The 13,491-nt window shown below is 44.5% G+C and overlaps 2 protein-coding genes across 4 annotated transcripts in view; one reads left to right on the forward strand and one right to left on the reverse strand.

Moving 5' to 3' along the window:
• Positions 1-4,237, reverse strand: part of MCHR1 (melanin concentrating hormone receptor 1) — a 34,166-nt gene extending 29,929 nt beyond the window's left edge. Inside the window, exons 1-2 of one of the 3 annotated variants that reach the window (XM_025459003.3) lie at positions 3,999-4,237; positions 3,045-3,157 (exon numbers count right to left, since the gene is read on the reverse strand). In XM_025459003.3, the coding sequence (XP_025314788.1) occupies positions 3,045-3,150 (106 nt within the window). In that variant the 5' untranslated portion in view covers positions 3,151-3,157; positions 3,999-4,237. The remainder of the gene's footprint in view (positions 1-3,044; positions 3,158-3,998) is intronic. The other 2 variants (XM_025459012.3, XM_025459030.3) reach the window with 2 other exon arrangements.
• Positions 4,238-4,944: 707 nt separating this feature from the next.
• Positions 4,945-13,491, forward strand: part of MRTFA (myocardin related transcription factor A) — a 198,516-nt gene continuing 189,969 nt past the window's right edge. The window contains exon 1 of the mRNA XM_025458948.3: positions 4,945-5,357. Within this exon, the coding sequence (XP_025314733.1) occupies positions 5,327-5,357 (31 nt within the window). The 5' untranslated portion in view covers positions 4,945-5,326. The remainder of the gene's footprint in view (positions 5,358-13,491) is intronic.

Consider the following 13,491-nt stretch of genomic DNA (forward strand, 5'->3'; position numbering starts at 1 on the left):
TGCTAGTTTGTAGCTATGTGATTATGTGGTGTGTGTGTATGTGTGTGTTTTAAGTAGGCTCTAGGCCCAATGTGGGGGTTGCACTCACAACCCAGAGACCAAGAGTCACATGCTCTACCTACTGAGCCAGCCAGGTGCCCCTGTGTGTTATTTTCTTAATTATGTCTTTAAGTCTCAGTTTCCTCATCAAAAAATGAGGATCGTAACAGCACCCACCTCAGGGTTACAACAAGGATGAAACAAGAAAATGCATTTAGGATATTTAGTGTTGGGCTTGGCACAGCAGACAATCTACGGATTGTCGAGAAAGAAAAGATCCATTTCGGCTGGAGGAATAGTGGAGAGGGCCTGGGGGTGTTGAGGAGGAAGGTGAGCCAAGATTTGATTAGATAGAGAGACAAGGAAAGGCTTTTAGGCAGAGGGACCAACCTGAATAAAGACTTAAGAAGAAACAGAAACTAGCAGGATGTGTCGAGGATGGGGCTGGTCAAGTCCTGGGAAACACCTTTGGAGAAATTCTCCAGGAAGAGAAAGAAGAGCCAAATGGAATAAATTTTCCAGAAGTATGAATTCACAGGTTGGAAGGAGGGGAAAATCAGTCTCTAGGGGTTTGCTGTCTTTGGGTTTGCCCTGACTTTCAGCAATAGCGACAGTACGAGAAGTGGTAGCTAGTTTGAGGAATGACAGAGCTGAATCAGCATGTATTTATAGCAAGGTGCAGCAAAGGATGGAAATGGACGAAACAACCACTAGCTGCTCATTATTAGCAGGGTTAAGCCTGAAATCCTATGTTCGTGGCCAAGAATTAATTATAGAAGTACAAGAAAGGGTGAATTTTTCTTAGCATCAGTTTGTAGGGGGAGGGGAAGCTTTAAAGGAAAAGGAAGAAATGGTTATAAAGTCAATTTGAGCCAAAGGGTCAGGGCAGTCTCTAAATTTGCTGAGGCAACAGGCTAGAGTGCTCATGGATGTAGGGAGACAGACTAAGGAAGGGTAAAGTCTCACTGTACTTTAGTGATCAGATCACACTGTGGTCACATTTTGGTTGCAAGGAACAGAAACCCAACTGGGAAGAGAATGTACTGGCCTACAGAGTAGGCACAAATGGCGCGCCTCGTAGATCTCTTTCACAGGCCAGGGCACCCATCCCCCAGCTGCTGTGAGTGTTGGCAGCTAAGGGTTCCCAGATGCCCGAAATTCCAGAGAATTGCCTTTAGCAGAAGGGAGCAGCTTTGGAGACCTTCACTCCTCGATGGCTTACAGCCAGTGGCTGACTGATGCTTGGGTACACAAAGCTGCCCAATGCCTCCTGGGGGGATAACTCCGTGGTGTGGTTTTATGCCAGAGCTCTCCGTTGTTGATCAGGCCAAGGCAAAATCAAGCTGCCTCTTGCCTAGCTCTTTCTTATTTATTTATTTATGATAGTCACACACACAGAGAGAGGCAGAGATATAGGCAGAAGGAGAAGCAGGCTCCATGCACCGGGAGCCCGACGTGGGATTCGATCCCGGGTCTCCAGGATCGCGCCCTGGGCCAAAGGCAGGCGCCAAACTGCTGCACCACCCAGGGATCCCTGCCTAGCTCTTTCTTTTTGCTTGTCCTGCTCAACTTCCTTCCTTATGGGTTATTCTCCGCTTAATAAATCCCATTCCCAGATTTCCCTTGAAGGCTGTTTCTAAGTATTCTGATGAAAGACACCTACAAAAGCAAACAGCCAGAAAATAGCTGGATCCAGGTTCTGAGAGTCATTGCCTGTTGTAGCTTTCATCCGTGCCTCAGCTCTGATAGTTTGTTTTCATATTGGTTTTGTGTATTCTTGAGCAAGTTCTTTCGTGATCCTCCTGGTCAACTGCAGGGGATGAGCCAGGTAGTTCAGCAGCCTCCTTGCAAAGGAAACTTCTCCATATAGTGAGTTCCAACTAAGGTTCCAGGACTCATTCTGCTTGGACTGTCTTGGGCCACACACCTTTCCCTAAATCAATCATTGCAAATGGTGGTGGTGGTGGTGGGAGCACAAAGAGGAGGAAAGCAGTGCTCTGATGGGCCAGGACTGTCAAAGTGCTGCCCCTGGAAAGTAGTGAAGTCAGCCCCATGGCTACCATACTGACAGTGGGGAGGACTGGTTCCCTAGAAGAAATTAGGCTCCTCTTACTAGAAGAAAGGGAATGTGTGCTGGAAGGACAAAAATAACACATGTTCCCAACAGATCTTGACGATCTGAAAGATGTCTACATGAAGTCCTCAGGATGGAAACCATAATTTGGCAAAATAAAAGGTGACTTCATCTTTATTGTTTTGGGGAAGGGCAGAAGGTGTGGAAAGGGGGGCATAGATGACAAATCTTCAAATATTTGGGATGTTGTCCTTATGAAGAGGGATTAGACATGTTCTCTGAAGGTTTAGGAGATAATTAGGACCTAGACTCAGAGGTTAGAGGGATGGATGTAGATTATCCATAAAATATAGACATGTAAATAAATAAGTAGCTTGTACATGCATATGGATACAAAATAATTGCAATTTAAATTGTCCAGAAAAGGAACAGACCTATTTGAGAGGTGGTAAGCTTGCCATGCCTCAGACTGGGAACAGGCTTATCACTCTTACCATGACTCATAAAATATGCTTGTGCTTCCTTCTCGCTTTGTTTTTTTCATAAAGGCTGTGTCTAGGTAGATATTATCTGGAATGCCCCGCCCCAGTCTTGTCTTGCAGAAACCTGCCCCACCCCACCAATTTCAAACCAGAGTACTTTCTCCTTTAAGGTTCACCTTTGTGTCCTCTTTTTAATCCTGACACTCGGGATATGCTACCTGGCATTGCAATCACCTCACCATTTGCCTTCATTCTCCCCAGTTTGGTGAACGCACCCGCTCAGCGTCTTACTCAAGAAATATCTGCTGAATAAATCATTTTATCCCGTCTTTTGTGGACCGATTCTTGCCTTGGAGGGAAGGTGTGTGACTAAGGGGCCACTGGGATCCCGCTGAACTTCAAGATTCTGTGCCCAGCAGCACCTTGCGCTAAACTTGAAGCTGACTTACAGATAAATAATTGGGAATATCCAGGGCCACTTTGGCTTTTGCAGCTGTCGGCTGGAGACGAAAAGGAGGCATTCTCTCTGACAGACCAACAGGCCGTCATGGTCATGGGAGATCTGGGGGAGAGCAGGGGATCATAGTAAGAATTCACTCTGGAACATTGAGTTGTCCCTCTCAATCTTTGGGCCTTGGCCTGGCTGCTCCTCCCGGAACCTGGAAGAACGTCTTACTTAGCTCCCTTCTTCCTCTAGCTACTGTTACTCCTCCTTCCAACCCTGCCAGGCGACACCATCCCGAGGAAGCTTTCGGGAAAGCACTTCCCCCCTCTTTTCCACCCGCCAAGTTGGAGTTATTTCTCCTTTTCTGGACTCCCTCCCATTGCGGGAGGAGAGGGAGCAAATGGCCTGCCGGCACCAAGGCACTTCCCACCGCAGATCTCGCTTTACTTGTTTCTCTCTCCCTTAAGTCTGCTTTCTCCTTGTTGAAGCCAACCGGGTCCGTGTGTGGCCTCCGCGCCTAATGCAGGAGACCCACGCGTGCACATGCGTGCATGCCCCCCGCCCCCTTTGCTACAGGAGAGGATGCCAGAAAGAGTAGGACATCAGCATTTTAGAATTTTGCAATTGCAAGAGTCGTCGGGAGTCACCTAGTGACACCTTCCCTTTTACAGATGTGCTTCCTGGAGTCCCCTGGGAGAAGCTTTTGGGTTCATTCAGCGCCTTTTCTTCCCGAGGCCCAAAGCACTTTTGCTGTTGATGATCTCAACCTTCTAGGCAGGTAGGGAGAAGTGGGTAGGTGTTAATATCCTCCCTTTTCCCCTAGGGGAAACTGACTCAGAGAAACGAGGCGACGGGCCTCGGTGGGGCGGGGGCTGTAACGGGAATTCAGGGCTCCGGGCCAATGTGGAATTTACTGTGCCTCCTCTGGGGAAGCGTGAAAGTGAAGTAATCAACTTACGAGCCCCAGGCGAGGACCCTTTAGCCCCTAGAAGGATCGGGTTGGGTCAGGAGGATTAATGCAGTTAAGGGCTCGCGGCATTGACCCCTTGGCAACTTGGCGAAGTCCAGCCGGTCCGCCGCCCTTCCCTCGGCGGGGTGACCAATGGGCTTCGGTCTCTTTAAGGCCCCGGCGCCCCGCCTCCGGCTCGTCGCCGACCTCCTCCCACCTCCCAGCCGCTGCTCCGCCAGTTCCAGACTTCCCTTGGCGATGAGGTCATCTTCTCGCTGCCCATTGGCTGCGCCTGGCCGTCAGTCACAGGAAGTCCCGCCGCCGTCCTCACCGCCTCCGTACCCCTCCCTTCCCGCCCTCCCTTTAGTTCTACCGTCCCAGCCTCCGCAAGGCCTCTGATTGGCCAGCGCCGCCGTCACTCTTCCAGCAGGCGGTGTGGGAGGCGGGAGGCGGGTGTGGTGGGAGGGGCCGCAGCTTCCGTGGCTGAGAGGAGCCGGCGGCGGCCGTGTCTGTGGTGTCCGAGGCGGCGGCGAGAGCGACCGTTCCATCCTCCCCACCCCCTCGGCTCCGCTCGCCACACACCCTCCTCTCGTGCAGACTTCTCCTCAGCTCCGTGCGCACTGGCGAGACGTTGAGCCTCGGGAGGGGAGACGCGCGGCGAGAGCCGGAGGGGGACCGCCGCGGAGCTCTGGCCGGGAGGAGCGCGAGGCGGTGAGTGAGAGTCCGGGCAGGGAGCCCCTCCCCCACCGCGGCCCCGCCCCGAGCATCCTTTCTCCTCGCGACCCCGCCGCGCGCCCTCGGGGTGTGTCTGCGCGGGCGTCGCCGCTCGGCCCCTACCCCGTCGCCGCTCAGCTCGCCCGCCCCTCGCCTCCCGGCCGGGTCCCCCAGCCGCGGCGGGCGTCGCGGGGCGCGGCCGTGCACCTGTGAGCCGCCTTGCCTGGCAGCGCCGGTGAGGGGATGAGGGCGGTCCCGCACCCTTTGCGCCCGGGTGTGTTTTGACCGCAGGGTCCTGGGGTCTTGTGCAGACCCTTCGGATCCATGTGCAATCCTAGGATTCCCTGGCGAGGGAGCCTCACCTGGACTTGTTGATTGATGCCTGTGTCGGCCACCTGAATGCCGCCAGGTGTAAGGGCTCTGGCCGATTTGAAACTTGACGGCCAAGAACTTGACCCTCTAAGAAAGTGTCAGGACGCTTTGATTCCACCTCCCACTCTGGCCGGTGCCGTAGGAAAGCACTGATACTCTGTAGTAGCTTGGGCTGGAGCTTTCAGATCAGGTTCGCCAAGCTGCCCTTCGCCGGCTTTGTAATCTTGGGCTTCGGTTTCCTCATCAGGAAAATGGGCATAAGACCTACTACATGGGATCATTGTGAGTTGAGAACGACGGGTAGATCGGTTTGTATTCAAGCACCGGCCCAAATTGGCTTTGTCCGGATCTCTGTTTTCTCACTATTATATAGCGTAACAAAAAGGCAGTTTGGTGGACACTCAGCTGTACTGGGCATGAGGTATGTGTATACAGGAATATGAAAGATGTCACTTAAAAATAATAATGAGATTACACCTAGCTTCTTGTGTTTTCACATTGAAGTTTGTAAGAAGTCTGAAATGTTCCCAGCTTGCCAACTTTTGAGATCTTTTCAAGATCTTTTCTACCTGAAGCCAAAACTCGTGACATACTATTTTTAGTAAAAAGTGAAATTCATGTATTTCATATTAGAGGACCCCGAAAACTCCACAAATTTCACTTAAGCAGTTTTACTGTTGAAAAGCAGCCACCTCCCAGGAGTGAGGTGGTACAGCCAGCTGGCACATGGCCCTGGGACTGCAGGGTGGGGAACCCTTGGCTAAAAGTTATTAAATTAAGTTTTGCTTAATGTCATTTGCATTTTTCATAGTGAATCAAAGAGCTTTATGATAGTTAATTAGTGAAATGATTTTAAAAGAGGCAGACCATTACTGCTTTTTTCAAAAGCCCGTGCAAAGAAAAACTGACTATAGTCTGTTCTAGTATTGGCTTCAGTTCTTTGCCAGTAACTGTTAGGAAGAGACCCTGTTTAGAAAGGCTTCCACAAGTCACATCTCTTTGGTTAAGTTTTTTATTTGGTGTAAAATCATGAGATGGAAGAGTAAGATGTATCCCATAATCCAAAAGTATTTATTGCAGACTTTCCACATCCTTTAGTCCTCTACTGACTGCTATGAGGAAGGGATTCAAAAGAAGTATGAAACAGCATCTCAGCCCATAAAGGGCAAAACCATAAAGTTTGGGTCACTCAGTACATTTGGGTACTATTTAAGTAATGACTTCATTCATTTATTCATTCAGTAAACTTGTTCCTTGCCTATAACATGCCAGGTATTTTTCTTTTTTTTTAAGATTTATTTATTTGAAGGATGCCTGGGTGGCTCAGCGGTTAAGTGTCTGCCTTTGGCTCAGGGCGTGATCCTGGAGTCCCGGGATTGAGTCCGGCATTGGGCTCCCTGCATGGAGCCTGCTTCTCCCTCTGCCTGTGTCTCTGCCTCTTTCTGTGTGTCTCTCATGAATAAATGAATAAAATCTTAAAAAAAAAAAAAAAAAAGGATTTCTTTGAGAGTGAGAAAGAGCACAGAGGGAGAGGGCGAAGCCGACTTCCTGTTGAGCAGAGAGCCCAATACTGGGCTGGATTTGATCCCAGGACCTGAGATCATGACCTAAGTCAAAGGCAGACACTTAACTGATTGAGCTACCCAGGTCCTCCACCAGCTGTTTTTCTAAAAGCCGAGTTTATCAGGGTAAGTGAGGTATAGTCTCTGCTCATATGAGCTCACAGTCTATCTAGTGGGAGAGGCAGAAAGTGACAGATAATTGTAACACACTGAAATAAACTCTAGAACTGTATGGGAGGGTCAAGGGAGCTTTTCCTTTTCACTTCAAAGAGAAGATGGCATTTGAGCTGATCCTTAACTCATTAGATGAAGGAGAGGAAGATCATTCCAAACAGAAGTAACTGAGCTTGGAAAGATTTTTTTCTTTCTTTCTTTTTTTTTTGGAAATATTTCTTGATAGATCTTCTGACTGCAGGTATAAGCCCTAGGGAAGTGGAAGGAAACTGACATTTCTTGATGCCCATTATATAATAGGCATTAAGTTAGGCTTTTAATATTACCACTTAATTCTCACAACGACCCTATGAGGCAGATATTACCTCCACTTTAGGATAGGAAGACTGAGGCTCAGCATAGTTAAATAATTTGTCTAAGGGTTGCACAGTTAGTGATAGAGCCAGGACTTGAATTTCTGATTTAAAAGTATGTATGCTCATTTCCTTTTAACAGTACAGAAATAAACGAGGTGAGACTGTTCCAGCTATATATATATGACATATATATGTCATATTACTACATAAATTACAAATTACTTTCTGTGAAATAAATGTTCATATTTGATTTAGAGTTGCTAAAACGTGTATAATAAAGGCTATCAAGTGGTATTTATGTTTATAAGTGTGGTGATATTTTCTAAGAAGTGGTTCATGGAAACATTTAATGGAAGACATTGACATATACAGATTCTATATGGGGCACTTAACAAAGCTATTAAACAGATATGGACTTTTCTTGAGGCCATAGCTTAAATATTTAAGTGTATAAAGAAAAGGATGGCCAATGAAATAGAAAAGGAAAGAGGTAAAATGGTTGTGAATAATGAATTTTTTTGAAAGGGCAATTAGAATTTTGAAGTCCTAATAACAGAGGTTTTTATATTTAGAGAACCCACTATGAACGGTAAACTCCACAAAGGCAATTTGTTTCTTTTATTCTGTTAGCTCAAGAGCAATTCTTGGGACATAGCAGATACTCAGTAAATATTTGTTGACTAAAAGGTGAATATGAATAAATACATATTTACAGTGAGTTGCATGTTTATGTAAATACTAAGGTTGATAGAATTGATTTAAGAACATTTTCGTCGGGGATCCCTGGGTGGCGCAGTGGTTTAGCGCCTGCCTTTGGCCCAGGGCGCGATCCTGAAGACCCGGGATCGAATCCCACGTCGGGCTCCTGGTGCATGGAGCCTGCTTCTCCCTCTGCCTGCGTCTCTGCCTCTCTCTCTCTCTCTGTGTGACTATCATAAATAAATAAATAAATAAAAATTAAAAAAAAAAAAAGAACATTTTCGTCTGCTGAAAAAAAATCTTTGGTCAGGAGGTTATATTTCAGAAGGTCTTGAAAGAAAAGAGGGAGGACACTGACAGGTTATAGATGAAGTGGTACAGGCATATACCATATAGGTATTAATAAACGCTTATACATTGGAAGAAAAGGAACATTGAATAAAGGGAATGGCCCACTGCACCATTATATATAAGTACTGTTTAATTCTAAGGCTTTAACAAATTTTGTGAATCAAATTTCTGCTCTTAAGGAACTTAGAGTTTTAGAGACTGTTAGGTGTGTTGCCTATTATTGTATAACATGTTACTCTAAAACTTAGTGCTTAAGATAACAGTAAACATCATCTCTCACGGTTTCTGTGAGCCAAGAATTTGGGAGCAGCTTGAGCAGTGGTTCAGGCTCAGGACCTCTCAAGGGATTGCAGTGGTGATATGTCATCTAGAGTTGCAGTCATCTGAAGACAGGCTGGTGGATCCTCTTAAGGTGGCTACTCAGATTGCTGACAAGTTGCTGTAGGCTATTGGTGGGAGGTCTCTCTTAGTATGGGCTTCTCCGTAGAACTACTTGAATGCCCTCAGTGCATGGCAGCTGACTTTTCCCAGAGCAAATAATCCAAGAGACCAAGTTGTGTTGTTGTTGTTTTTTTTTGATCTAGCTTCAGAAGTCACATACCATCATTTCTCCATTATACTATTGGTCACACATCGTGGGAAGGGATTATACAGGGGTATGAATAGAGGAGGTGAGGATCCTTAGGGGCCATCTTGGAGGCTGGCTACCACAGTGGTAGCATAGAACAGAAAAAGTGTTGGAAGAAGGTGCAAAGTGCTGGGGGAGGGGAAGGAAGGATTCAGAGGTGGGAAAGGTTACTTTTGGGAAAATGAGGGAATTGGGAAAGATTTAATTCTTTTAACAGATATATATATATATATTTTATTTATTAAAAGATTTTATTTATTTATTCATGACAAGACACAGAGAGGGAGAGAGGGAGAGGCAGAGACACAGGCAGAGGGAGAAGCAAGCTCCACTCAGGGGGCCCGACATGGGTTTGATTCCGTGATTCCGGGTCTCCAGGATCGGGCCCTGGGCCGAAGGCGGCGCTAAACCACTGAGCCACCCGGGCTGCCCTTAACAGATATTTACAGGTATTTATTGGGTGCTTACTGTGTGCCTTCAACATGATAGGCTAATATGTGGAAGTGGACGCTGAATTAGGGCTCTATGAAATGTTGTAAGTAGTTTAGGCCAGCATTGATATGAAACACAAACATTAAATTCTGTGTGTAAGGTGAGGGTGGAGTAATTTTTCTGATATTGAGAACAGTAACTTATCAAAACAAAGTAGTTAAAAGCATAAATACGAGAGCCAGACTTCCTGGGTTGGAAGTCACCACATGCTAGCTGTGTGACCTTGGGTGTGTGACTGTATACTCTTACCACATCTTGGTAACTCACTAACTATAAAATGGGGTTAATAATGGTGGTTGCTTTATATTGCTGCTATAAAGATTAACTAAGTTAAAAATATGCCAAGTCCTTGGAACAAGTTCACATACATCATCATCGTCGTCGTCATTGTTCATTTTGGGCCATAGCATAGAACTGACTGTGGGTGAATGAGGTTGAAGTCAGAGATGAATGAATGTGGAATAATGTGAGTATTCAGAGGCTTTTAAATGTCAGCCATTTAAATGTAATCATTTGGTGCTTCAGCATCAGTTTTCCCCGTTCGACTACTTATGTTAAGATAATTTTTATTTCACAAATAGAGTAAACCAGTGATTTTATTTAGCTGAACTCCACAGTTGCAACAATTCCTCAGGAGATTCACAGTTGTTTGTGAAGGGTATCTTGCATTCTTCTCTCTTCCCTCTTTAAATTACCTAATGGGTTTAGCCAGAAGCAGTACTCAAAGGTACATCTTCAGAAGATCTTAGTGGTGGAACCAGGACCCAGAGTAAAAATACCAGAGTGGGCACTTTTGTGCTCAGTCACAAAAGAATCCTCAGAGATTCTTTTTGTTTTTTAAATATTTTATTTATTCATGAGAGATGCAGAGAGAGAGAGAGAAGAGGCACAGGCAGAGGGAGAAGCAGGCTCCTTGTGGGAAGCCGATGCCGAACTTGATCCCCAGACCTGGGATCACGTCCTGAGTCGAAGGCAGGCACTCAACTGCTGAGCCACCTAGACGTCCCTCCTCAGAGATTCTTAACACTATGTCACTTTTGTGAAGAGAGATCATTGAACTCCATGTCTCTGCAGGTGTTAAAACAGGAATTGGGTGATCTGTCAGGGTACCTTGGGTGGCTCTAATGGCCTAAATTGCCTTCAGTTTTGCGGTTCGGGGACTTCAGTCCAACTCTCATTGTTAGTTGAACAGAGGCACTGAGAAATTAAGTGCTTTGAGGTTCCACAATAATCTAGTGGCTGAGCCTGGGTCAGTTCTTCACCCTGTGTTTAAGGCTGGCTCACATAGTCATAGTAGAAGATCTGCAGAATCTTTGGAAGATTGAGCATTCATATACCATATTTTTACTTTTGTGGTATATCTGATTTATTTGATTCCCTAGTCGCTTTTATTCATTTGCTTTTGAAAATCATTTCCTGTTTATATGAGTGCTAGTAACAAGTAATTTGGATAGCTCATTTTGAAATCTGAAACGTATACTCTTACTGAATTTGAAGATAAGTTGGCTACTTATGGGTCTTTGACCTCTAAATTATCAGTGGGAATTATGGGTGATTTTTTTTTAAAGATTATTTATTTATTCATGAGAGACGCACAGAGGCAGAGACACAGGCAGAGGGAGAAGCAGGCGCCATGCAGGGAGCCTGCTGTGGGACTCGGTCTGGGGACTTCGGGATCACACCCTGAGCCGAAGGCAGACGCTCAACCGCTGAATCACACAGGCGTCCCAATTTTTGTTTTTTGAAACATTTTTGTTCTGGTATCAAAACTTAACATATAATGGGTATAACGTGAAAAAAAAATCATAAACTCTGTAGTATGAGAGAGAGTAAAATAACCATTGAAGTAACATGTCAAGTTTAAGAGCATGAGACCTAGGTACTGACAGTTATCAGCTGTGTAACCATAGGCTCACTACTTAACTTTCTGTCTTTTTTTTTTTTTTTTTTTTTTAAGATTTTATTTATTTATTCATGAGAAACACAAGATACAGAGGCAGAGACATAGGCAGAGGGAGAAGCAGGCTCCCTGCAGGGAACCTAATGTGAGACCTGAACCTGGACCATGGGATCAGGACCTGAGCCGAAGGCAGACATTCAACTGCTGAGCCATCCAGGCGTCCCACTACTTAACTTTCTTGTGACTAGTTTTGCATCTGAAAAATGGGGTTAATGATTCTTACAACATGAGTGTTACAAGGATCGTGGAGTCACAGTGGATTCATTATTGTGCTACCTCATTAATTTTCACACCAGCTCTGTGAAGTAAGTATTAGCTCCATTTTGTAAATGAGGAAAGAGAAGCTTGGAGAGATTCACTAATTTAAAAAGATTGTAATCGGTATTTGAACCAAGTTGTCTTTTTTTTTTTCCCCTTTTTTCTTTTAAGTAGGCTACATGCCCAGTGTGGGGGTTGAACTCTCAACCCTCAGATCAAGAGTTGCATGCTCTACCAACTGAGCCAGCCAGGCTTCCCCCAGGTCTGTCTTTGAAGTAAAAGATACTGACTCTCTATGATAATATGTATGAAGTGCCTGACTTTGCCTGAAGTAAATGTCTGTGCCTATTCACTTTCTTTTGCATAGTTTGTGAAAATGTTAGTATGCTGAGGATTCTTTATAGTAGTAATCAAGGTGTTGTAGCTTTCAGAGTATTCTTTGCAATATTCCTTATATGTATCTTGTTGCCATTCTTGAAATAGAAAGCTATAATAGTGATTTCACATCCTAAATTGCTCAGTAAATACTAAATAAGGACATACTATAGTGTCCAAATTTTAAACATATTTTGTCAATGTTTCAGTTATCCTTGTAACAGTAAATGGCATAAGCAATGCCAGAGTCTCCTAATCGTGGTTAATTTGTACATATTTTCACTACCACAAAATTTACAGGAACTTGGAAAGTTGTCCTCCTCTCAATTTTAGGACACACTATGTTGCATTTTGGTATGAGAGTGGTGTTAACGATTTCATGGTGAAACTGGCTTTTTGCTGACTTTATATTTTTGTTATATGATGAACGTATTTTTTGGTATGATTATTTTAGTTTATTTTGTTAAGTAAGCTCTACACCCAACATGGGGCTTGAACTCATGACCCTGAGATCAAAGAGTCACACACATGGTTAACTGACTGAGCCAGCCAGGTGCCTCTGTGTGATGGTTATTTAAAGTAGTGTTTTTAGGGCAGCCCCGGTGGTGCAGTGGTTTGGTGCCGCCTGCAGCCTGGGGTGTGATCCTGGAGACCCTGGATCGAGTTCGCATCGGGCTCCCTGCGTGGAGCCTGCTTCTCCCTCTGCCTGTGTCTCTGCCTCTTTCTCTCTCTGTGTCTCTTTGAATGAATGAATGAATGAATGAATGAATGAATGAATAAATAAATAAATAAATAAATCTTAAAAAAATAAAGGCTTTTTAGGGGCGCCTGGGTGGCTCAGTCGGTTAAGCATCTGCTCTGCCTTTGACTCTGGTCATGATCCCAGGATTCTGGGGTCCAGCACCCTGCTCAGCAGCAGTCTGCTTTTCTCTGCCCCTCTTTCTGCTTATAGTCTCTCTCTCTCTTTTAAATAAATAAAATCTTAAAAAATAGTCTTTTAAAATTTGCCTTGTATTTATCATCTTGCCTTTCAGAACAATTTAGAAATGAAAGGTAAGGGCCATTTTCTTATCTCTTTTACTTCAGTTAAAGATTCCATTCAGGAGCTTTTAATATTCCAGGTTAATGCCCTAAGGTGGCATGAAAAGCAAAGATGTAGTGGTATTTTAAATTCTCCATTTTGAAAAAAAAAAGAAAAAAAATAAATTCTCCATTTTGTAGATTCAGTGGATCATTTTACATTCTTGTTGACGTTTCATTTCTCTGTGTGTGTGTATATATATATATATATGTTATATGTATATTTACATCTTTTTTCTTTTTGCAAGGGAGGATTGAGGAGTCCTGGAATGGCGAGAATAGGAAACCAAAAATACAGTGAGATCATAGATTATTGATTTGGCTTGAAATTAAATAAATTCAAAGTTTTCCTTTATGCAGTAGAACATCATAGGGTGGTATGGCTCATTTGTCTTGTCATGAATCTTTTATACATTGAGTGTAATGATTATTTAGTCATTTTCCTGAATCAGTTACTTAACATAGTTGACTTTTTTTTTTT

This window comes from Canis lupus, chromosome 10 (genome assembly GCF_003254725.2).
Source record: "Canis lupus dingo isolate Sandy chromosome 10, ASM325472v2, whole genome shotgun sequence".
Classification (NCBI taxonomy): Eukaryota; Metazoa; Chordata; class Mammalia; order Carnivora; family Canidae; genus Canis; species Canis lupus.